At 43.9% G+C, this 25,380-nt stretch overlaps 1 protein-coding gene across 1 annotated transcript in view; it reads left to right on the forward strand.

Annotated features, from left to right (window-relative positions):
* The window catches only part of LOC107112743 (contactin-associated protein-like 5), a 279,687-nt gene that overhangs the window by 160,234 nt on the left and 94,073 nt on the right, over positions 1–25,380 (forward strand). Inside the window, exons 8-9 of the mRNA XM_015413933.1 lie at positions 16,887–17,105; positions 21,946–22,185. Coding sequence (XP_015269419.1) covers positions 16,887–17,105; positions 21,946–22,185 — 459 coding nt within the window. The remainder of the gene's footprint in view (positions 1–16,886; positions 17,106–21,945; positions 22,186–25,380) is intronic.

The following is a 25,380-nucleotide window of genomic DNA, read 5'->3' on the forward strand; positions in this document are numbered from 1 at the left end:
GTAAAAAGTGAGCTGGCCCGTTCGCAAGGCTTTCCATACCTATATGCTCCCTTTCTTTGGGGGGGGGATGTTCTATCTCTGCCTCTCCCCTTTTTACTGTAAATGACCACTGATCCAATCACAGGGTCTTTCTCCATTTTTCTTTCTCAAACCGCAGACCAGATTGTCATACCCACCTCAACATCCTGTCTTCCCCACCCTAGTCCTGTATATTTCCAGTGCTACTTTATTTACTTGCTGACATCATAAGTAACTATTGGAGAGATCAAAACCTCCTAAATCAGCTAAATGATATAAAACTCATGTTCAATCTAAAACTATTCTTTATGACCTATTTTTGAAGTTTCATTTCTGTGACCTCTGGAGGCTTAAACACCCACAGGATCGGGACTATACCTATTACTCAGGGAGATTTTTATCTTATTCCAGAATAGACTGTGTATTAACTTCTTCATCTTTAGTCCAGTCAGTGACGTCAGTAGAAATATGTATTAAAAGATGGTTGGACCATGCCTCTGTTTTTGGTTCCTTAAAGAACCCCGATAAAGGAGACATACCTTTTTGGGGGCTATGGACAAATCTGTTTTATTAAAAGCAGATATTAAAAAAAACAGTATTTCTAAAGAACTTCAATCTTTTTAGACATCAATATTACAGGAGAGGTTTTCCTAGAAACTTTATGGGAATTCCCTAAAAGCAATAATCAGGGTTCACTTGATTTCTTTTTCACCCCAACTGAAAAAACGATAAAGACAAACGAGTTAAACAATTGACAGAAGAAATACATGAACTTGAAGTACAGCACACAAAAAACAGGTGATAACATATAAAAGTTTATTAGCAATTCGGAAAATATTAGAAACATTAGATACCTCTAAAATACAAAATAAATCTGTTATTATTATTATTTTTTGACAGGAATCAACTAGAAATTTAAAATTACTAACCTGGAGAGTGAAGCAGAAAAATCTAAATAAACATATTTCTGTCCTAAGAGATATTTATGGTGAGTTGCATTATGACACTAAACATATACTTCAGATTATGTTTGATTTTTATAAATCTTGATAAACCAAACAGCACCAAACAGTGCAATTCAGCAATTCTTTTCGAAGCATAAAACACAAAATTACAACCACAGCACAATTTTTTAGTTCAACCTATTACAGCCATAGATGTAGAAGAAATTATACAGCATTCTAAAATTAATTCAATTCCTGGCCCAGATGGGCTTCCCAATGAGTGGTATAAATCTTACAAAAAAACACTAATGTCACCATTATTCACTGATGATAAATATAATGAAGACTGGCTAATTCCCACAATCCTGGACTGAAGCTCACGTTGTAGTCGTATCAAGGGGGGGGGAATTCTACATCTCCAGAAACCTATAGACCTATCTCATTTCTTAAGTTGGATGAAGAAGAAGAAGAAGAGATTGGATTTATACCCCGCCCTTCACTACCCAAAGGTGTCTCAGAGCGGCTTACAAACTCCTTTCCCTTCCCCTCTATGCTAAATTATTCACAAAAATCCTCATTAACAGATCAAATAAAATTATATTGATATACATAAATCCCAACCAGATGGACTTTATTCCTGAAATAAATCTGATAGAAAACATCAGATGAAAACTAAATGTGATTACACATTGTTGACTTCAAAAACAAGAAGCTATAATATTGGCTCTTGATTTCAGAAACTATAATATTGGTTTTTGACATCAGAAAAGTGTTTGATAGCATTTAAATTAACTTCCTGGACCATATCTTTCTTTTTAATAAAGTTTTTATTAATTTTCTAAATAGGAAAAAGAAAGAGAATAACTACAAGAGAAAACTAACATAGAGTAAACATACAACAAATATGGAACATGTACTTGTTATTACTGTTTAAATTTTACATAGAATCATTTCTTTTTTAAATCAACACCGTTTTGACCATTTAACACATAGAGCTTATACATTAATAATTATGTTTTACATCTTTTGAGATATTCCACAATCCACTTGTAAAATCTTGAGCAGTTCCTCTCAAAGACGTCTTCTTTATTGTCTTATAATTGTAATGTTAATTTGTCCATTTCTGCTGTTTCCATTAATTTATAGAGTGTTTCTTCTTTTGATGGAACCTCTTCTTTTCTCCAGTATTTTGCGTAAAAAATCCTAGCTTTCATTATAACATGTACAATCATATATGCATCTGTGGTGTTTTTTTTAATTTTCAGGTATAATGTTTAATAATAATTCTGGTACAAATGGTACTGTTGTTTCTAGCATTTATTATAATATCTCATGTATCCATATCCAATACTTTCTTGTTATCTGGCAATACCACCACATATGAAAAAAGAACCAACATTTTGTTTACATTTCCAACATACATTTGACATATTTGGATACCACTTTGCTATATTTTCTGGTGTCATATGCCATCTGTAAAATATTTTTTATATATTTTCTTTATATGGTATAGCTTTTGTATATTTTATGTTTATTTTCCATACTTTAATTCCATTGGTGTAACTTAATATCATGACCTATGTTTTGTGCCCATCTAATCATTGAGGCTTTCAATCGTTCATCTTGCATTTTCATATCTAATAACAAAGTATAAAATGACTTTATAAATTTTTCATCTAGATACAATAAAGTTTTATCCAATTCTGTAAGCTTATCATAAAACCCCATTTGTTTATATTTTATGTATCTAGAGTCAAGTTGCACCCTTTCCCAAGAGTTCAGGTGAATACCCTGTCTTTGGAGAGTTTCTTGAGATTTTAGGTTATCTTTCTTATCTAAAAGGTCTTCATATCTCCATATCTGATCTTTAGGTGGGATTTATCAAGACCTCCAATGGTGAAACCCATTTGGGTATCTTTGTGTACAGAATGTTTTTAACCTCTTCCCATATCTTCAACGATACAACTCTTAACATGTGTTGTTTAGTTATGTATACTACTTTTTGCATACAATACAAAGGCATGCCAGCCTAATTTCAAGTCATGACCTTCTAGCTTTAACAATCTTGGATGTTCCAATGTAATTCACTCTTTCATCCATGTCAGAGCTGCTGCTTTGTAATAAAGATGCCAGTTTGGTACTCTTTCCTTTGTATCCTGTAATACTTTCAAGCTTAGATGTCCATGGTTCTTCCAGGATAAATACCAAATTGTCTGCAAATGCTTGCAGTTTATATTCTTCTTCTTTAGTTTTAAGTCCTTTAATCTGGGTATTCTCTCTTATCATATCACTCAATGTTTCCAGAGCAAATATAAATAATAATGGGGATAATGGGCAGCCTTGTCTTGTTCCTTTTTGGATTTCAATATTTTGAGAAACGTCTCCATTAACCATAACCTTGGCATATTGTTTTGTATAAATTGCTCTCACCATTGTAGAGAAGTATTGGCCACAATGCCAAATTGATAGCTATTCTAGCATAAAGGCCCAATTAAGATTATCAAAGGCCTTCTCTGCATCAAGAAATACCAGTGCCATTTGTTTTTCTGGATGTGCTTCAAAATATTCTAGAGCATTCAAAATAGTTCTCACAAAATAGTTCTCACAAAAATTATTTCTCATCTACCTTTTAGGTAAAAATCCAGATTGATCTTGATGTATTGTTTGAAGGAGGACTTTCTTCAATCTGTTAGCCAAAATAGATTCAAATATTTTATAGTCAACATTCAAGAGTGAAATTGGCTTATAATTCTTAATTTCCTTCTCATCTGTATCAAGTTTATGTATTATGGTGATCAATGCATGATTCCAGAACTCTGGAGTTTTTTTCTGTTCACTGATTTTCTGTATCGTATATTTTAATTGTAGTGCAATTTGATCTTCAAATATTTGATAAAAATCCGCTGGTAGCCCATCTGGGCCCAGAGTCTTCTTTTTCTTCTGCTTTTTAATTGCTTCCACCACTTCTACAAAAGAAATTGGTTCATTTAGAGTTTTCCTTTGATCCTCTGTAAACTCTTTTTTACTGTTTCATTAAAAATTCTTTAACCTGGTCTTGATTAGCGGTACCTTTTTGATATAATTTTTTATAGAAGCTCTCAATGATATTCTTTAATTCCTTGAGAGTATTGTTTTCTTCTCCTGTTTCACTCTTTAACATCCACCATCAAGATTAGATCCACATAAAAATATCCAGAAAAATAACAATACAGTTTAGTTTTCATAGAGTTCCCTTATTCCTCTGGAGCACAGGTGGACTACATTGAAGACAAAGATGAAAATTATAAAACCAATTGTAGATATCCAAAGAGAGAGGTCCACCAACAAAATTAGATCCACTTACACTTCCAGTTTGTGACTTGCCACTGTCGGAAGACTCCCGGGAGAGCTCCCGAGGAACCTCTGAACCTCTAGGTCCCAGTGGGAGATCTGGACATCCGGACTCCCATAGAGCTTTCCTGGAGGGAGGCTCTTGGAAGGGGGCTTGATCCAGGTGCTCTCATGTACAGCGGTACGTGAGTAGATCACCCCAAAGCAAAGACCTAAGAGGGAGTGTTTGTGGGCAGCCATCATGCGCTGAGGTGCGATCGACCGCTTCCGGAGCTGTACTCCAAACAAAGAATCCTAACTTAAATCTAATCTTCAGGCACTGTGAGTAGCTGAAGACTGAGCAATACTGAACTATTTGATGTTTGCTGGTTCCGGACTATTAAGAAGGTTCATTTAAAATTTAAAAATCCTGGGTGAAGGGGAAGAGAGGGTGGAAGAATTCCCCACAAACACTCCTGGTTTTTGCAGCTTGGAAGTGCAACCCAGGCTTGCTAGATTTTAAAGGGAAATCTGTGTTTTGATGGATCTATACCTGATTGGGATTTGGAACTTCACGTAAAGTATGAAGAGGCTGGATTCTTCTTTTCATTTTCTTGTGGATTTAAAGGTGCAGAGTCTTCTTTCTTAAAAGGGTTGTTTCTTAAGCTTTTCGCATACTTCTATTTTTATAGTAAGAAGGCTATTTTAACCTTCCCATAAGTAGATTATAATTTGGCTGTGCAATTGGAGGCAGTTGCCACTTTCCTGGGACTTGCAAACTCTTTTGGGACTAGATGACAGTAAGGATAATCTCTTTTTTTGGGTTTTCATTTTTATTTTAACCAATCTTTAATTTTTATTTTTACCATGTTATGGAATATTCATAATGGCCCTTATTTTTTCTTTGGGATACTGAGGCTTCTTGGAATATAACAATTGACCCTTACCTTTGGATATCTATAGCTGGTCTCATCATCTCCATCCTTTTAAAATATGGTCTACTTGTGTTTTTAAGGAATATAAAGGCTCTTGGGTTTTCTTCTGGAACTTCCTGGAACATATGTTGTTAGAAATGGATTTTGGTCCAAATTTTAGGAATGCTATAAATGCTATTTATAAATCTCCCAAGACCAAACTGAAAATTAATAAATACTTATCAAGTCCCAACGAGTGTTTCAAATGCTGCAATCCATTTAGAGGCTGGCCTGGTTACAGTGGAGGCAAAATTGTGGATTGCTGCTTTTTATTATTGATTAAAACTGATTTTCTCACCCACTGGCCTTACTCATACTATGATGCAAGATAACTTTGTTCCTTTATGGCGTAAAAAGATAGAGGATAAACTGGCTTGTTATGGTTTTTCTAATCAGTTTATACTGTCTTTGGGATATGCTCAGATTAGATCAGTTCTAAAAAAAAGAATATTAGATGTTGAACAACAGATGGAGGTGAGCAGGATTAGGATCCCTGTATTTGATGTAAGTACACTTAATAAGATAACTTTGAGACCTTAGATCAAATACTTAGATATCTGTAATCATAGAAGAATTTGTACTCTATTAAGATATAATGCTTTACCTTCAGCTATATTGGAGGCCAGAGTTACTAGATCACGGGGGAAAAATTGTAAATGTGGGACGGGAACTGATGAAACATTGGAACATGTAATTTTCGATTGTAGGATATATCATAACATTAGGAAAGTTTTGATTAAGTTATTGCTAACTCCTTCCCAGGTTATAATAGAAGGATACTTTTGTCAATTATGCTGGCAGGTGATAATCAAAAGCTGACTAGGATGGTTGTCAAATTTGGTTGGTTGGCCTACTGAGCTAGGAAAGAGATAAAGAACTACAGATAGGCCTAGATTTTAATTTCTGATCTTAATATTAGTTTTACCATATTTGTATTTTAAACTTTTTAGATTCCTATTCATAATCTTAGATGTTATTATATTTTATAATCTTACTGTTCTTTTATCAGTTATTTTTCTGCCTCCTATTGTATTGATTGTTGGTCTATGGCCAACTTTTCTGCCTTTCTCAGTGGGGATTGAGCCACTAGCCCAATTAATTCATGATAACCCTAAAATAGAAGGAATTGACATTAATAGCTCTACCAACAGAATTGTGTCAGCGAGCTGCCATTCTGTTTTCTGTGACCTCTGTGTACATATTCTTTCCCTGTTGCACCCGGCTTATTTTCTATCATCCTGCTCCTGCGTTGGAATGCATAAGATAACTGCTGGAGGTTGTGTGGGGGAGAAGATGCTGTAATGCTTGCCTATTGCTTTTCTCATGAGAACTGCACCTGTGTTTTGTCTGATGTTCTGCCTGGTTCCCATGGACTGGGCGCGCAACCGTTTCATTAGCCCGCCAGCGGGAATGCTATTCATTGGATATGTATCTGTTTGAATTTCCTTTATTATGCTTGACCTAACTGTGTATCCCCAGTTCTAACAAAGAACGTGTTTGAGTATATCTTCAACGCTTTGAAATAAATTTTGCTTTTCTTGAAAACGTGGATTTATTCTCGATGCTTGGGGATCCAACATATTGTTAGAACTCTCTTTCTCCTATCGTTCCGAATCTGGCAAGATCATGAGCGGAGCTGAGGGAAACCTACTTAACACGGAGGGGGACTCAGGATCGGTCCCACATACCTCCGCTCCTTTGGTGTTCACGACTGCAGCCTCAGTGGAGGGTGCCGTGGGGGGAACGATTCCCCGCCTGCCTGCACATCTGTCTTGGCCGCCTCCGACCCCTTCGCACTGGGGTCCGCGGAAGACTCAACGGCAGGATGATTGGACTATGTACAACACCCAGGGCACCCGTGAGGTGTACTCCCGTCGGGGGAGCGGATTACGTGAGAGTCTGTTTGACAAGGGATTGTTCCCGGAACCTGGGTCTACCTCGGAGAAGGGGAGCCCCAAGCAGGACCTCGAGGAGTGGATGTTCGAACCATCGGGGCCGCGAGATGTTCGAGCCATCGGGGCCGCGAGGCCACGCAGAGGATGAGGAGGGCACCGGAGCCTTCCAAACGGAAGAGGACTATGACCCACCCCCGGACTATCGACCTCGGGACCCCATCCCGGAGGAAACCACCGGGGAACGACTGGCAGAACTGGAATACTCGGTGAGGGACTTGTTGAGGACATTCCAGGATGTAATGGAAGCTCTGCCGGGAATGATGGACGTTAGAATGGCTAATTTCCTTGACGCACACGCCGCGCAGCAACAAGTTGTCCCTGCACCGGGAGTTCCCGCACCGCAGGTGCCTGCTCAGCCGCCGACGGGACCTCCGCTGCAAGTACCGGGAGTTCCCGCGCCGCAGGTGCCTGTCCAGCCGCCGGCGGGACCGCCTCAGCAAGGGCCTGTGCAACAGCCGATGCCGGGGGGTCCGCCGGTGCCGGGTCTGCCGCCACCGATGAGGCCAATGCCAGCGGGGCCACCGGTTGGTCCGGGTCTCCCTCTCAGGGGAGTTCCGGGTCAGCTGGGACCGTTGGTACGGCCTCCATGGCCCAGACCCAAAGATCTACTGGAGGCTACCTTTGACGGCAACCCAGATGAACTCGCTTTCTTCACGGTGAGAGTGCATAAATTCGTAGAAGAGAGCCGACACCTGTTCCGAAATGAAGCTGGTCTTATTGATGTCATCTCGGCAAGACTAAAAGGAGACGCCGCCACATGGTATGTTGGACTGCACAATGACCGCGGTCCGGAACTTTTGAATTTGCGAGCATTCATGTGGGCGCTGCGGGCGAGGTTTGAAGATGTCAACGCGAGCCAAAGAGCTAAAGCGTTTCTCCGCACCTACCGCCAGAATAAGAAGTCGGTTCGCGAGTACACACTGGAATTCCACAAGCAGGCAGCAAAGCTCCGAGACTACCCTGATCATATATTGGCTGAGATGTATCGATTGGGACTCAACGCAGACATCCGAGAAACGGTTCTGAAGACTGTCAATCCTGTCTCCCTGATGGCCTGGACCCAGGAAGCTGAAAATGCAGAGGATCGGCTCACCACCATCAAACTCGACTTGGCTGCTACGACCAACAGACCCGCCGCTGCCAGTGCCTCCAGACCCAAGACTCAACGCCTGTCGGAATCGGCACGAGAACTACGTATGAAGATGGGGCTCTGTCTCAAGTGCGGGGAGAAGGGGCATTTCGCTGTGGATTGTGGCAGCCGTCAGGTAAAAGACAAGCCGCCTACTCCAAGCCCGAAGACACCGCTGACGGGGAAGAAGGGGATGGCTAAACCGCGTTTCTCCAAAGCTCTGCAGGCGGCCCAAGGCCTGGAGGGAATCGAACCGTCTGCTGCCGAGTCAGAAGAGGAGGTGGTGGCTGAAACGGCGGAAAACGACAACGGCCTGTTGTGAGAGGCGCAAAACGACACGGCCATTCTAGCTCTGCGCCCAAGGTGGTGAGAGAAACCCCTTCCCTGTTTTTCGTGACTGTCTCGTTAATGAATCCGCTCCTGGGGACCCACGTTAGGGTGAGAGCGTTGATTGATTCTGGGTGTGGGAGGGATCTCATCAGCCCTAGAGTGTTATTGGCACTGGAAGCGGGGATAGTCCCCTTGAAGTCTCCCATCATTTTTACCCAAATGGATGGGGCACCCATGGAACCTTGTACACACGAGACTATGGCTTTGCGGTTGGGGGCTGGCGATCATTGGGAATCCAGATCCTTCATTGTTACCCCTAAATCGCAGTTTGACTTAGTACTGGGGAGTCCCTGGTTGTTTACCCATGACCCTTACATCTTGTGGGAAGAAGGGGTTGTCAAATTTGTGTCGGCTAAATGTGTAGATCACTGCTGGTTGGACTCGTGGGGGGACCAGCCGACCGCACAGTTCCCCTGCGGCGCTTTGCAGCCGGAAGAGTTAGCTTCTTTGCCTCGAGAGTATAGAGACTTGGCGAAAGTGTTTGGCGAAGATGAAGCTAACGAATTGCCCCCCCATCGCTCTACTGACTGTGCTATTGAACTTTTGCCTGACTGTAAATTACCTAAAGGTAAAATCTATGCGATGGGGCCGGCTGAGAAAGTTGAACTGCGGAACTTTATTGATAAAAACTTAGCCCGAGGTTTCATTCGCCCGGCTTCCTCCCCTTTCGCCGCGCCTGTACTTTTCCGAAAGAAGAAAGACGGGGGGCTTAGATTGTGCACTGATTATAGGGGTCTGAACGCTGTTTCTTTGTCCAATGCCTACCCCCTCCCGCTAATCAAGGACTTGGTAGCTGAGGCCACCAAGGGCAAAATCTTCTCGAAACTTGACCTCCGAGATGCATATTTCCGTGTGCGCATTCGGGAGGGGGATGAAAGTAAGACTGCATTTAATACCCCTTTGGGGCAGTTTGAGTACCTCGTTATGCCCTTCGGGCTTCAAGGGGCTCCGGGGGTCTTCATGAACCTAATCAATGAGGTCCTACATGAGTTCTTGTTCAAAGGAGTGGTCCTTTACCTTGATGACGTGTTGCTGTACTCTCAGGACCTCCCGTCGCATATTAAATTGGTGCGCCAGGTCCTTAAGCGACTTTATGAACACCACCTGTTTGCAAAGCTGTCAAAATGTGAATTCCACAAGACATGCATTGACTTTTTGGGTTATCGCATCTCTGGGGGGAAGGTGGAAATGGACCCTGCTAAAATACAGGCTGTACTTGACTGGGAACCCCCCAGGACCCGCAAACAATTGCAAATGTTCCTCGGATTCGCCAATTTTTATAGAAATTTCATCCAGAATTTCGCTCAAATTGCCCTTCCTCTGACTGATTTGCTAAAGACCAAGGGGAAGGGGTTTGATGCTACGAAACCAGGCGCCCCGCTTAAATGGTCCCCTGCTTGCGCAGAGGCTTTTGAGAAACTTAAACTGATGTTCACCTCTGAGCCAGTGCTGGCGCGCCCTGATGAAACTAAAAAATTCATTGTCCAAACTGATGCCTCGGATGTGGCAATGGGGGCCGCTATTTTGCAAGAAGGGGAAGATGGTCGTTTACACCCCCTCGCATTTGTGTCTAAAAAGTTTTCTGACGCTGAACGAAACTGGGGGATTTGGGAGAAGGAGGCATCAGCGATCCGGCTGGCTCTCTCCACTTGGAGGCAGTGGTTGGAGGGGGCGCAACTGCCATTTGAAGTCTGGACTGACCATAAAAATCTGGAAATGCTGAAATCCCCCCGTTCTCTCAACGCTAAACAACTTCGTTGGGCGGACTTCTTTGCTAAGTTTCGATTCACTCTTCGTCATTTCCCTGGGACGGCTAATTCCCTGGCTGACGCGCTCTCACGCCTCCCACAACATGACAGTCAGCGTGAAATCATCATGGACTCTGTTTTTTCCCCCTCCCACCTGGGGGGGGCTGTGGTCACCCGTGCGCAAGCGCGCTCGATTCCGCGCTCTGATGAAACTTCGCCTTCCCTTTTCCCTGGGGGGGGGGGGGCTGGGTCCAGAAATATATGTCTGCTTTTACTGCTGATGATGATGCCTCCCTGAAAGCGTTGCCAGATTGTGTCCGTAGCCCTGAAGGTCTGATTTATTCTGGAGACAAACTGTATGTGCCTATTTCAATGAGGAGGGAGGTGATGGAGTCTGCTCACGGTTCGAAACTGGCAGGGCATTGGAGTTTTGTTAAATCTCTGCAACTCATCCGCAGACAGTTCTGGTGGCCACAGATGCGCAAAGACCTCTTGACTTTTGTTCGGTCCTGCCAAACCTGTGCCTTGACTAAACCCAGAGTGGGCAAGCCTCCTGGTCTTCTGCAGCCACTCCCTACCCCATCGAGACCGTGGGAAGTGGTGTCCATGGACTTTATTACTGACCTCCCTGCGAGCAAAGGGAACACTGTTATTTGGGTGGTTGTTGATTTATTTTCTAAGCAAGCTCATTTTGTGCCTTTTCCTTCCTTGCCTACAGCTCAGAGGTTGGCGAAATCGTTTATGTCTCACGTGGTGAAAATTCATCAATTACCTGCTAAATTAATTTCTGACAGGGGGACCCAATTTGTTTCTAAGTTTTGGAGGGAACTTCTTTCCATTTTAGGGGTGGAACAAGGGCTCAGCAGCGCGTATCATCCTGAGACTGACGGACAAACAGAACGAGTTAATCAGACCCTGGAGCAATATCTTCGTTGTTTTACTAATTATCAACAGAATGATTGGTGTGAATTGTTGCCTCTTGCTGAATATTGTTATAACAATACTGTCCATAGCTCCACGGGCATGTCTCCTTATAAAGCTGTCTCTGGTTACGACAGCCCCCCCTCCCTTTCCTGGAGGGGATGGGCCAACGTCCTGTGGGGGATGCTGATACATGGTGTATGTCCTTGCAAAATGCATGGCCTCTGCTATGCCAAACGCTTGACGCAGCCAAGGCTGCTTACAAGACCCAGGCAGACAAGGGTAGGGTGGTGGGGTTTGATCTGAAACCTGGGGATCTTGTGTATGTATCGACCAAGAACATCAAGATGCTGCGACCTAGCAGGAAGTTGGGGTGGAAGTTCATTGGTCCATTCAAAGTCCGTAAAGTTATCAATGATGTTGCAGTTGATGTGGTTCTGCCTAAGAATTTACGTGCTCTGCATTCTGTTTTCCACATGAGCTTGTTGAAAAAAGATCCTGGTCCGTCTCCCTGGAGACCATCGGTTACTCCTCCTCCGCCTGTCATTTTGGAGGGTAGTGAACATTTTGAGGTCGCTGATATCCTTGATTGTAAAATGAAACGTGGTAAACTCTGGTACCTTATTGAATGGGTTGATTTCGGTCCCCAGCACCGCGAATTGGTGGAAGAAGGGGATATTCGGGCCCCTTACCTGATCCGTAGTTTCCACGAGAGGTTCCCGGACAAACCGGGAGGTCTCCCGCCCAGCCCGGGAGATCTCCCGCCCGGCCCGGGAGGTGTGTTTTAAGATGTTTTTTAAGGGGGGCAGTATGTCAGCGAGCTGCCATTCTGTTTTCTGTGACCTCTGTGTACATATTCTTTCCCTGTTGCACCCGGCTTATTTTCTATCATCCTGCTCCTGCGTTGGAATGCATAAGATAACTGCTGGAGGTTGTGTGGGGGAGAAGATGCTGTAATGCTTGCCTATTGCTTTTCTCATGAGAACTGCACCTGTGTTTTGTCTGATGTTCTGCCTGGTTCCCATGGACTGGGCGCGCAACCGTTTCATTAGCCCGCCAGCGGGAATGCTATTCATTGGATCTGTATCTGTTTGAATTTCCTTTATTATGCTTGACCTAACTGTGTATCCCCAGTTCTAACAAAGAACGTGTTTGAGTATATCTTCAACGCTTTGAAATAAATTTTGCTTTTCTTGAAAACGTGGATTTATTCTCGATGCTTGGGGATCCAACAAATTGGGTTGTACGCAGATGACATGGGTTTATACCAAAAAAAAATCCAATCTCATCTCTGTGTGCATTCCAATCTGCTTTAGTAGAATTTGTCTGCATTTTGTGCTTACATATCAACCAAGCCAAATCTGACCTCTGTGCAATTAGCCTCAGTATGATTACTGAAACTATGCTTAAAAATAACTCTACTTTTAATTGAATTACTAAAATTGGTGTCATTTAGGGGTATATATCCCCTTTGCATTTTCTAAATTATATACATACAATGTTACTTTCTGTTCAAAAAAGATTCAGGTTCAACTTAAAAATTGGCATACAATGAGTTTTTCTTGGTCTGATAGTTTTTATTTCAGGCCCTACCTATTCCAGTCACACAAAATCAACAAATGGCAATCTGAAATTAATAAATTCATGTGGGCACATAAAAAATAAGGTTTCAACATAATTTATTTTATAGACCCAGAGAGAGAGGAGGACTCCATTGGCTGAACCTCAAATTATACTTAGAAGCCAAAATATTTGCCAAAATAACAAAGATCTTAACAGGTGATCTAAAATAATCATGGCTACAAATTGAAAACTGTTATACTTTTTCAATTCCCATACAAAACGTTTTCTGGGATTGAGAATGAAAATTTTCAACCTTAGCCAAATCCACTCCATAAATAGAAAAAAAAAACATAGACAAATTCTTATACCAAATATTTCTCCCGTTTTGGCAGTGATGAACCAGCTAGTTTCCTCCAGGGCTCTCTCATTATGATGGTAATACGTATGACAGTGGAAAGGTATCAAAGTTTCAAGAGATTTAACTGATTTAAAAAATATACTTGAAAAATCCCATTTAGAAAGGAAACGAGGTACTACGATCAAGTAGCTTTGTTATTAAAACAAGCATTATTCTCACCTCGAGTAAAAATTGCTTTATCATGACCTCTCTCAGAATTTGAACATCTTCTTATTTATTTATTTATTTGTATTTATACTTTCAATTTGTACCCCGCTCACCCCCGAAGGGCTCTGAGTGGCTAACACGGTGCATGGTGCAGAGACCTATGCAGAAACCCGAACTATGGCCACAGTATGTCTGGGGTGGGGGGAACCCTACCAGGTACCCTCCCGACTCCGATCGTTTGTTTATCTGGCGAGTGGGCGACTTCTTCCAGTTCTCTCCAGTGTGGCTTCCGTGGTCTCCACTGTTCTTTTCAGCACTCTGGCGACTCCTCTTGGGGCTGTTGGCTATGGGCCCAGGTGCGCAGCCGCGGTGGGCGTCACAACGTCCTTGCGACTCCAGACGTCCTCTTGCTGGCCACGTCATCAGCTGCCAAGCCAACCGCGTCCTTGGGATGTCACTGCCTCTCTTAATCTCCTCCGTGCTGCTGCCACTTCTCGATTTCTCACTCGGCTGTAGCCCAATTTCGAGGGAGGGGTACCCCCCTGTCCTCCTACGGACAGGTACAAATTTACCTAATTGCCCCGAGGGGCTTTTGGGCTGCTGGGTTGGCAGGAGCTGGGGCAAGGGTCAGGAGCATATTCTAATGGATATGGAAAAAAAATCAAAATTCTCATTTCTAATTTATATAAAATTTTATTCATGAACATTAGTTCTGAAATTTTACCTTTTCAAAAGAACTAGCAACAAAACCCATTATTACAAGTCCTATATTTTGCTATCAAAAGGAACAGCTCCATACCCTCCTCTAAGGGACAGCCCTTCAGATACTTAAAGAGAGCAATCATGTCCCCCCTCAACCTCCTCTTCTCCAGACTTAACATTCCCAAGTCCCTCAGCTTTTCCTCATAGGGCTTGGTCTCCATGCCCCTGATCATCCTTGTCACTTTCCTCTGCACAAGTTCCATTCTGTCCACATCCTTTTTGAAGTGATCCTCCAGAACTGCACACAATACTCCAGGTGCAGCCTGACCAATGCAGTGTACAGCAGAACTATGACATCTTGCGTTTTGGATGTTATGTCTCTGTTGATTCTTCCCAGGATTGCATTGGCCTTTTCTGTTGTTACATCACACTGGCTGCTCATATTTAACTTTCAGTCCACCCTTACCCCCAAGCTCTTGTTCATATACATTGCTATTCAGTAGTGTATTCCCCATCCAGTATGCATATTCCTCATTTTTGTTACACAGATATAGAACTCAGTACTTATCCTTGTTAAATTGCATCTTGTTCATATCCGTTCAGATCTTGTTTAATTCTATCTCTATCTTTTGCTACTCCTCCCAATTTAGTGTTATCTGCAAATGTAATGAGTAGCCCCTCCGCACCCTCATCCAGATCATTTATAAAAAATATTGAAAAGTACCGGGCCCAGAACCAAGACCTGTGGCACCCCACTGGACACCTCTCTCCATTCAGATGAAGTGCCATTGACAGCTACTCTCTGAGTGCGGTTATAAACCTCTCCAGGTTTCTGCCAAACACACTCTTCCCGACCTTTACAGGTGAAGTCCCTCATGTGCTAGTAGGCTGTTGTCCAGAAAACCTAGCCCATGGTCCCAGAACCCAAATCGCTCCTGCCGGCACCACCAAAGCAGCCAGTGGTTCACTTCCATTATCCTCTCTGTTTCTGTTGTATTCCCCTTCCTATGATAGGAAGGATTGAAGAGAACACCAACTGTGCTCCCATTCCCTTTGACTTCCTTCCAAGAGCTTCATAGTCAGCCTTAATGTTGATGGTGTTCACAGACATGTTGTTAGTTCCCACATGGACCATCACAAATGGGTAATGCTCTGTAGGTTTGATGAGTTTAGGGATCCTCTCTGTAATTTTAATCCCTGACAAAAAACACACCTCTTGGGCCAGGGGGTCAGGCCTGGACACATGACATTCCATACCCCTTAGCAGGGAGTTACCTATGACTAACACTTTCCTTTTCCTTCCAGGGGCATTTCTTTGTATCTCCCTCTCCTTCTCCCTCTGTATCCCTTGTGTTTGTGGTATTTCCAGTGGCAGTGTTTCCATCTCTGCCTCCACCGCAAAGGCGTGGAGTTGATTCCTTAGTTCTAATGTCATGGTGTGCCATCTTGCTCAACACCTTTGGAGTCCTGCTGTAGCACTCTGAGGAGTCTTGTTAGGGCAGTCAGCCACACTGTTGTCACTTTGACTGGTCTCTCCTTCCCTATGCAGGACATTAATGCTTTTGTTAATTAACTCCTCCCCTTCCTTGATGTCATGGAAAGTCGTAATCCTTTCCTCCAGGCTCTGAACCTTCTCCTCTAAGAGTCCAATCAACTTACTCCTCTGACAAGTGTAGTCCATCTTGTCCTCAGGGAGGAAGACAGACATGGCACACTCTCCACAGGTGACTGTAAATCGTCTGTGAGCATTCATCATCACTTCCCCAAGTGGATTCTTTTACCTAGAAATACCTCGGTATGCTGATGTACCCTGAAAGTTAGAGAACTGACCAAGTGGCTACCTGAGCCAAAAGGGGAAACAAGCACAACAATTTACAATTTTATTAACTATTTCTGGGGTCTCCAGGCCGGATCCCCAGGCTAAGAGCCACAGGACAAGAGCCCTTTAGGTCTCGTCCTTCAGCTTGCACCTCTGGCAAGGAGGAGCCTTATATAATTAAAGGCTCACCCAGCAGAGGACAGGGCCAGCAGTTAGCCCCAGGCAAAACTGCTAAAAGTTGCAATCAGTTACACCCAGGCAAAATAGACAGAAACCACACTTCCTCAAACAAGCACCACTTTCCAGCAGGCTATACACACCCACACACCCTCAAACACTGTCCTCCCACACAGTAACCTCAGCTACTTTTCCTCAGCAGCTAAGGAAAGATAAATAATAACACACTCACTACTCCAGCAGCAGCTCCCTCACCTGCCCCTTCTCAGAGCTCAGTGCCTTCCTTTCTGGACGTCCCAGTCTCTGTAAGACTCCAGCAGCAGCTTCCTCACCTGCCCCTTCACAGAGCCCATCGCCATCATTCTTGGACTTCCAAGTCTCTTTAAGAATTCCCCTTCTTCCTGGCATCCCTCAATCACCTCCAAATTTGCCTATTCATAGGAATTGAAAAGAGCCATTTCATTACATCCAAAGATAGATACAGCATCTTAAAATTCAGAGAATGCAAATATTTCACCAGTGGATCTAATTTGTTACAATACTAAATGGGAGACAGGAAGTGACATGAACCATTTCATTATTTACTAGGAAAAAAAGATAATGGTCTCATTGTATATATGACTTTATATGATATCAACCTGAGATACCCCTATTTCTCCCCTTTTTTCCTAGCTCTTACAGAGATCACCTTCACCATAGATGTTGGTAATGGCCCGGTAGAAGTCATGGTCCAGTCCCCAGTGCCCCTGAATGACAACCGGTGGCATTATTTACATGCCGAGAGGAATCTCAAGGAAACATCTCTACAAGTGGACAACCTTCCAAAGAAGATCCTGGAGGCACCACCTGAAGGACATTTCCGATTACAGCTCAACAATCAATTATTTGTAGGTAGGGATAACCTGCAGGGGTTTATTGATGTTTTACAGAGTTTGATTGCAGCAAATTAAATTTATGAGGAGGAAGTAAAGGTTGCCCTACTGTTCCTGGCAAAGGGTGCTTAACAGCCTAAAGACAAGTCTGATTACTCATTTTCTTGGGTATTTGCACTGAAATTAATTGGTGTCAACTTGGCTGCTTTCTGACACAAGATGATGGATTTCTAGCTTGCAGTGGTGATGGTGGAAAAAACTGAAACTCCCATGATGGAAGCCATTTACGAAACCTTTTCTCCTTCCCCTTTCCTTTCTCTCTTCTACTTAATTGGAAATGTGTGAATATTTGTGTGTATATACGTAATTTCCTTTTAAAAAATTTTGTTAAATTTTATTTTATTTTCAAAATGTAACATAAAACATATAACAATGAAAGAACATCGCAGCAATACCATAAACACGGTGGAATTAGAATTGGTACTAACATTAATTCAAAAAACATTTGCATATCATATAACTTTTTAGCTTACATCAGCCAATTTATTTGTCTGTAGTCTTAGTAGAATAGGAATGATTGAATTAGCCAGTCGCCGGGTGTGGGGCTGAGCAGGAATTTTTTGGGCTCCCCCTGATTGGCCGGGGGGGAGGGGCTTTTTTCTCCTGCTTCACATGGTCCAGGAGGACACAGCATAAATAGGCCTGGTAACCTGGTTAGGCCCTTTCTGGGAAGGCAAGAGAGCACGAGTTAAGGGGGTTTATTCATGTTGGCAAGCACCCTGAGATATCAACGATAGAAGGAATCCTCAAACTGGTACCTAGTGGCTTAGCAGTCCGGGAGACCCGGAGGGGGGCCTCTTCAGGGTTGGGGGGAGCATATGACAAGCCCTAAGGCTTAGCAGAGAGGAGCTGGAATTTGTTCCCATATCTCCTCTATACATTTGACGTGTGGGCCGTGACGAGCAGGTACGGAAGGATTCTGGACCTGGCTCTGAGCCTGGGTGGGTTTGCCCTAAGGAAGCCTGCTTTGCAGGCACAGGGCAACCTGTGCTTAATTGATATAATTGAGGCAGATCAGCTTATGCATAAATAAATTCCCAGTTTAACCCATGACTTGGGTATGTGTTTCATTCGAGGGGTGGGTGGGCAATATGGGGGCAGCTTGCTCCTTAAATAACCGGGGGAGGAGCTTTTAGAGTGGGCTGCCCAAGAACCCACATCCAGGCGGGATTTCTGTAATGCTCTCCTTATGGGGTGCCCTTTTTGTTCAGCGCTCTCCATGCTCCAAGAATGGAGAAGGGCGCACCATGGGGTCGCACCCCATCCCCATTATAAAAAGAGGTGCGGGGGTGGGAACTCACGCAAACCCGATCTTCTTTTTGAATTCACCTCCCAGTTTGCCTTTGCCCTGCACTACCCCCCATCCTTCCATTACATTTCCCCTGCAGCCAAATGTATTTATAACTCACCAATATATTTTTTTGCGGGGGGGGGGGGGCTGCACCACTTCCTGTAAGAAAATGCCAGGCTACTTGCAATGAACAGGGAAAGTACCATGAAACTCCTTCCCCTTCTAGGAATGAAGAGTCCATGTTTTTCTTCCCTGGGCCGACCCTCCCTCTCTTCCCCACCCCCCTTGTAAGAGAGAGAGAGAGTGCTAAATCGCCAATTGCAGGCTGAAGATGCTGGGCATGGAGGGGGGCGGGCGAGGCGCTGGACATGGAGCTGGGCTTTGACACTGCTGCAGGTTTTATGCCCCCCCCAAATCCCCAATGCATAAATGCCAAAAAAAAAAAAAAAACCTTACTGGCTTTCCTGCCTTCATTTCCCCCTGCCTCCCTGCTGCCATATCTTTGCAAAATGGTCTTTGTATTTACTTTGGGATAATCTGCAGAGGGAGGAGGAAAGATCTATTGCTGATAAGATAATCTGCAGAGGGAGGAGGAAAGATCTATTGCTGATAAGAGATGGGAGAGGAGGGGCCAAGGACAGAGACCCCCCCCCCATACACACACCCCAGACATGCCCAGCACAGAGATCCACACATTTCCGGGGTGCCCCAAGGGAGCGCCTCCTCACAAGCAAGCGACAGGGCCGGCCCAGCCCATCTCCACTTTCACACTGTAATTTTTGTCACTCGTTTGTCCTTATGGCTTTGCCCCCCCTCTTTCCACATGTGTTTTGCTCCCTCTGGGACTACTAGAGAAAGAAAAACACATTTTGGGGGGGCGGGCCCTGAAGCAACAGGGACCAGGGCTATTTTGGGGCAGGAACGCACAGGAACGGAGTTCCGGCTGGCTTCAGAGTTGGCCATGCCCACTACAGCCAAAACCTCTGTGTGCGTAGCTACAGAGGGGAGGCCTGGAGAGCGACCCCCCGGCAACTCTGAGGCGGGGAAGCTAGCCCTTGGACAGGCCGCTGAAAGGATCAGGGAGGCATTTAAATGCCTCCCTGTGCCTTCCCTCGGCCTGTCCAAGGGCTAGCTTGCCCAGGCTTTCCACAGCCACAGGGCACCCGGGCAAGCCAAGGAAAGGCGTGGGGTGGGGCCTATTATGCTAATGAGTTCCTGCTGGGCTTTTTCTACAAAAAAAGCCCTGATGAGAACAAACGAGTGACAAAAATGTCAGTGCGGAAGTTGCCCATCATGCACCCTGGCCACAGGAAGCAGACCATAGTGTTGCGGGAACAGCCACACTGCCTCCTTCCCTCCCTCAGTCCACCCAGAGCTGCCAGCTGGCCTGTGCTGCCCTGCAGGAGTGCCTCTTGCTACCGCTGTGCTGCTTTTTGAGGACAGCGGCACTGCGTGGCCCTGTCTGAGCTTGCCCGTGAGGAGGCAAGACTGGGGCAGGGGCAGGAAGCCCATGGCCTCCCCAGTGCCACGGTTGCTCCCCAGGATTAAGGAAGGCTGTGGGCGGGCTCAGCCAGGCGCTGCCAAGGGGGAGCGGATCCTACTTGCCCACCATGGTGGCGGCTGAGGGGAAGCTCTGGGGCCACCGCCAATAGGAGTCACCGTGCGCTAAGCCAAAAATGTGTGTGCTAGATGCTAAGACGGTGTGGGTGAGTGCACACTAACTCAGTTTACCTCCCAGTCTCAGGCTCCCAGCGAAGCTGCCCACGGTGGATGGGCAAGGGGAACCCTAACTTCAGGGGAAGCTACACACCTTGAGCATGCTCCATTAACTGCGTATAGGAGAGGGGAGGGGATTCATTGCCACACCACCTATTGGCAAGTGCAAGCACGCCTGATCCCTGTATGTTGCTAACAACTACAAAACTGCACAGGTTACACATGTGTGCTTGCAGAATGCAAATGCTAATGTCACTGACTTGCACAGATATAAGCAATCATGCAAGGTCTAAGGCTAAAGTCTTTCCTAAATTGATCAACTTTAATTCAATATGGCAAAAACTGCACTTGGAACCTAGTAATAGCAAAGTATGCTATCCTCTCCCCTTGAGTGGGATCTTCTCCCCCAGTTATGCCTTAATGAACGGAAGACAATCCCAGTACAAGAAAACATAGCCTGGAAAGATGAATGCATGTGGTTAGTTCTTCTTGCAGGTATTTCAAGCTTCCCAGGCTACATTTCTCAGGTGCTACAAGGATCTGCTAAATACTGCTTGGTTATAGGAGTGTTGTGTCATATGTGTATGAATATGAATGGAAAAAACTGAATGCTGTGTCAAACTGTACATGATCAAGTTCTGGAATTACTTTTCACAATGTCCATAGTTAAGCCAAAATTAAGGATCAGTGGAAGGTAGCACAAAGATATTCTGGAACAGTCAAAGAATGGAAAGGAATAATCTGCTCATACCTATACTAGATGTGTAAAAGAAACCTACGCCCAATCTGCATCTAGCATTTGCTCCACTGTCTTACCAAACCCACCCTGGAACAGAAATTCCCCTCTACATTGCATGCCACTTTCACTTTGATTGTCGGATTTTATGGCAGTGTCCAGACTGCATGCCGCTTACACTTCTTTCATCTCTCAGTTTTATGGTAGCCATCTGCATAGATTTATGGCCGTTTTATGGCCACTCGGGGGTGACTTTGCAGTCAGTACAGCATTGGCCTGGGGTAATTGAATGTGGTTTTGAGCCGCATCTTTTTCTGTTCCCGTGTGGGTTTGGTAAAACAGCAGAGCAAAAGCTAGATGCAGATTGGGCGTAGGTTTCTTTTAGACGTCTAGTATAGGTATGAGCAGATTATTCCTTTCCATTCTTTGACTGTTCCAGAATAACTTTGTGCTACCTTCCACTGATCCTTAAGTAAGGCCAAAACGACATGTACACATTATGCTTCCCTAGCTTAAGTGTTCATGCCCATTTGAATGGCATCACTGAGGAATATAACGATTTCTGAACAGGCTTCTTATGGCACATTCTGAGTAAACAGGGGTCATTTTGTAGAAAAAGAGGTGCAGGAGCTCATTAGCATAACTTATTTGCATATGCCACACCCCCTGACATCACCAGAAGTGTGTCAGAAGGCAACACCCACTGCTCATGCTTCACTGGACTGTTTTGGATTGCTAGCTATTGGGGGGGGGAGGATCTGCAGATCTGTCCTCACAGAGGAGGGAGAGCTTGTACCTGAATAAAACTTGGTCTTAAAGGTGCCATTGGACTGTTTTGGGCCTGGGGCGGGGGGGGGGGGACTCTGCATCTTACCTGGCTGCTTCTTGCTCTGACTGAGGGCTGCTGGAAGCAGGGGGTGGGGCTTGTTGCATGTGCCCGCCCCCTAGGCTCTTTACTACCGGAGCTCTACTCCTGTGCGCTCCTGCAGAAAATGTCCCCTGTGAGTAAAGATGTCAAAGAAAAGATTCCAGTGTTTCTTGTTTCTTGTCTACCAGGGGGAACAGCTTCAAGACTGAAAGGGTTTGTGGGATGTATCCGTGCTCTCCATCTAAATGGGCAGAAACTTGACCTGGAAGAAAGAGCTAAAATGTCCTCTGGTGTGAAACCTGGATGCCCTGGGCACTGCAGCAGTTATAGCAACCTCTGCCACAATGGAGGCAAATGTGTGGAGAAAAACAACGGCATCTTGTGTGACTGCACCAATTCTCCATATGAAGGACCATTCTGTAGAAAAGGTATGGCCGTGCCACAGATTCTTAGGGCACACCCACCCACAAACGATAATCAGAATGTGTTATGCAAAGTAATTGGATGATATGCTTATACAGCATTATAGAAGAATGTTGGTTTTTGTGATAGATCCCAAATTATGAAAATCTCTTGGCAAATTTTGTGTGATTAAAAAGTCCCATTTAATTTTTATTTTGGAAAAGTTAAATAGAAGTTATTTGATATCAGATAGCTTAAAAGGCACATACATTAATTTCAAGGGTGACTTTTGGAATTTGAATCTAACAGAGGGGAATAGCAGAACAATCATAAACAGGTATACTCAGAATCCCATTCAGGTCTATTCAATGGGATTTACGCTAAAGAAAGTATTCTTAGGATGGCACTGTAGGAGAAGTGAAAATGGTCTCCCCTCCCGAATGTGAAATTGATTTCCATTCCAAAAAATGGGAGGGGGGGTTTAAGGAAGGGACATATGTACATTAGATAAACCAAGAAGATGGGATTGATCAGGATTGGGTATAAATCTGTATAATCAGATGAAGTGCCAAGAGGGTACACTAAAATACAAAGGATTTATAGTCCTTCTTGGATTTCTTTTTTAGAATAGTATATTAGAATACTGAATGCAAGGAATATTGGGATGTCTGCTGACAACATTACATCCAGCTCAAAATATGCTGTTAAATGCCTTCCATGCCTGAGAAGAGATAATTAAGATTCTACAACAAAGTTAGATTCCACCTTTAAGACCAACAAGGTTTTATTCAAGGTGTGAGCTTTCGTGTGAACACACTTTGTCAAACACTTCGTTGGACTCTAAATTTGTTCTGTTGCTTCTGACAAACACAGCTGCCCACCTTGATCTATCTTAATTAAGATTATGTTACTTCCCATGATTAGAAAAAAACACCTTTAAACATTTATCTGCTACTTTGACATAGTTATTGCTTTACAACTGGAGTCCTTATAACCTTAACTTGTTATTTACTTTTTCACTTTGCATAATTTAAATATCATCATGTTACATGTTAATTTGCTGTTAAATCCCTGTCTATAAGTTTAGAACCTCATCTACCATTCCAATGTATTTGAAAAAGTGTGCCTTGCACACAACAGCTCATACCTTGAATAAACCTTTGTTGGTCTAAAAGATGCCACTGGATTCTAAACTGGTTGTATTCAGTGTGTTACAATAATAATGATACTGTCTCTGAACGTGGAGGTTTCATTCTTACCAATTAGGACTAATAACCATTTGCAGACCTGTTCTCTGTTATTGTCTTGTTATTTCAAATCCATCTAAAGAAAAATGTCTATCTTCAGCAGAAGCAAATTACAAAGCATGGATTTGAGTTTACCATTTTGTACTTCCCTGTTTGAATGCTCCCTCATGAAACTCCTTACATATTGCAAGAAGATTTTTTTTATTGAAAAAGCATGCAAATATAGTACTTTCCCAGTGACAGCCTGAAGCAGTATACAGCAGGAAGAATTTACCAATATCTTGGACACATGAACTAGTTTTAGGTTGAGAGCCCTTATTATATTTTGTGATAATTACTTCCTGCTGGGTTGATAGTACCACAAAACATCTCCTCCACAAACACGTACATATCTGTGGGAGATAACTAAGGCACACACGTAGCATGTCCCATGATATTTGGCAAGGAATCCTAGCTTTTTTGTCTCATCCAGCTTCCTCACATTCATAATAAGAGGCAAGACAATAAATTAACCACCTTCCAGAGTACCAAGCACATAAGAAAAGTGGTACCCACTGTTCCCATCAAATTAAAATTTCAGGCCTGGGTCACACATGAATTATTTGGAACATTCAAAATCCCATATTTCATTGAAGCTGAGGCTTTGGCAGAACATTCTATCAAGCTCTAATTATTTTCTAGGTTCAAATAGGACAACTCTGTGAGGCAGATTCATCTTATCATCCACCTTGAGAGCGGGCTAGGAAATCAATATTCAGTAGACAGGCAATTGTGAGTAAAATGAGATAGGGAAAAATGGAGGGAAATGGTTTTTAGAGGACTGCCTTTTAGCCATTTTTCAACAGATGTTGCCTGAGCACAGAAAGATGGGGAGGGGAGAGCACATGCTTTAGATGAAAAGTCCCTTGAGCCATGTGGCTCCCGCTTTGGCTTTGGCCATCCCTCCCTCCCTCTGTTGCTGGTTTTGTAGTGCAGTTGTAATTCTTATTATTTTTTTTCTTACTTGTCACAGCTTTGGATGGTTATAGGTATTGGGCTGGATTCATTTGTGGGGGAGGCTGTGCCAGCATGCCCGCCTCCCCTGGGTGAGGAGGACTCCCTTAAGAGTTCTTGGGGATGGGGCAGGTAGCATCATGCCCAGCTCAGGGGCTGTCGCTTGGCTCCACTCACAAGTTGCAAGGAAACCATGCAGAGGTTTGCACCCATGTGGGACCACTAGTCTTGACATTCCGGGTCTACCCCCAGCAAGTGGGCTGAGGAAGGGTTTCATCAGCCAGCAGGTGGGTCATCTGATTCCTGGATCTGTGCCCTGTGCTGTACCAATGTTTCAATGGCCGTATTCAATAAAAGCTGTGGCCTGTTTTACCCCAACTCAGTTTCTGCATGCATGTTTCACCCTGCCTCCTCCCCTGTTCTTCACCTGCCCTTAGGACTGCAAAGGCCTTTTGGCCATCTCTCAACAAATGTTGGTTGCACATAGGCCAAATCTGCATCTAGCATTTGCTCCACTGTCTTACCAAACCCACACTGGAATAGAAATTTCCATCTGCATTGCATGCCACTTTCACTTTGATTGAGTGTCGAATTTTATGGCAGCATCCAGACTGCATGCTGCTTTCCCATCGTTTGGTTTTATGGTGGCTGTCTGCATAGATTTATGGCCGTTTTATGGCCATTCAGGGGTGACTCTGCAGTCAGTACGGTATTGGCCTGGGGTATTTGGTGGAATCTGTATTTGCATTTTTAAATCAGTTTCGTGCTGCTATGATGCCGTCTTTCTCTATGCTTGTTTGAAAGTTGTTTGGAGAAGATTCATTTAAAACAGTACGGAGGCGCAATGACAGTGGAGCCGCCACTAGAGGGCGATAAACATATGCGGACATGCAAAAGCAGGAGGCAAAGGCAGCCCCCAGGAGGCATGCCGTTGGCTGTCTCCTGTGGGGCCGGATTGGTAAAGGTTTTCATTCCGCAGTG

The sequence above is a fragment of the Gekko japonicus genome, unplaced genomic scaffold (assembly GCF_001447785.1).
Source record: "Gekko japonicus isolate JY-2015 unplaced genomic scaffold, Gekko_japonicus_V1.1 scaffold1788, whole genome shotgun sequence".
NCBI classification, from domain to species: Eukaryota; Metazoa; Chordata; class Lepidosauria; order Squamata; family Gekkonidae; genus Gekko; species Gekko japonicus.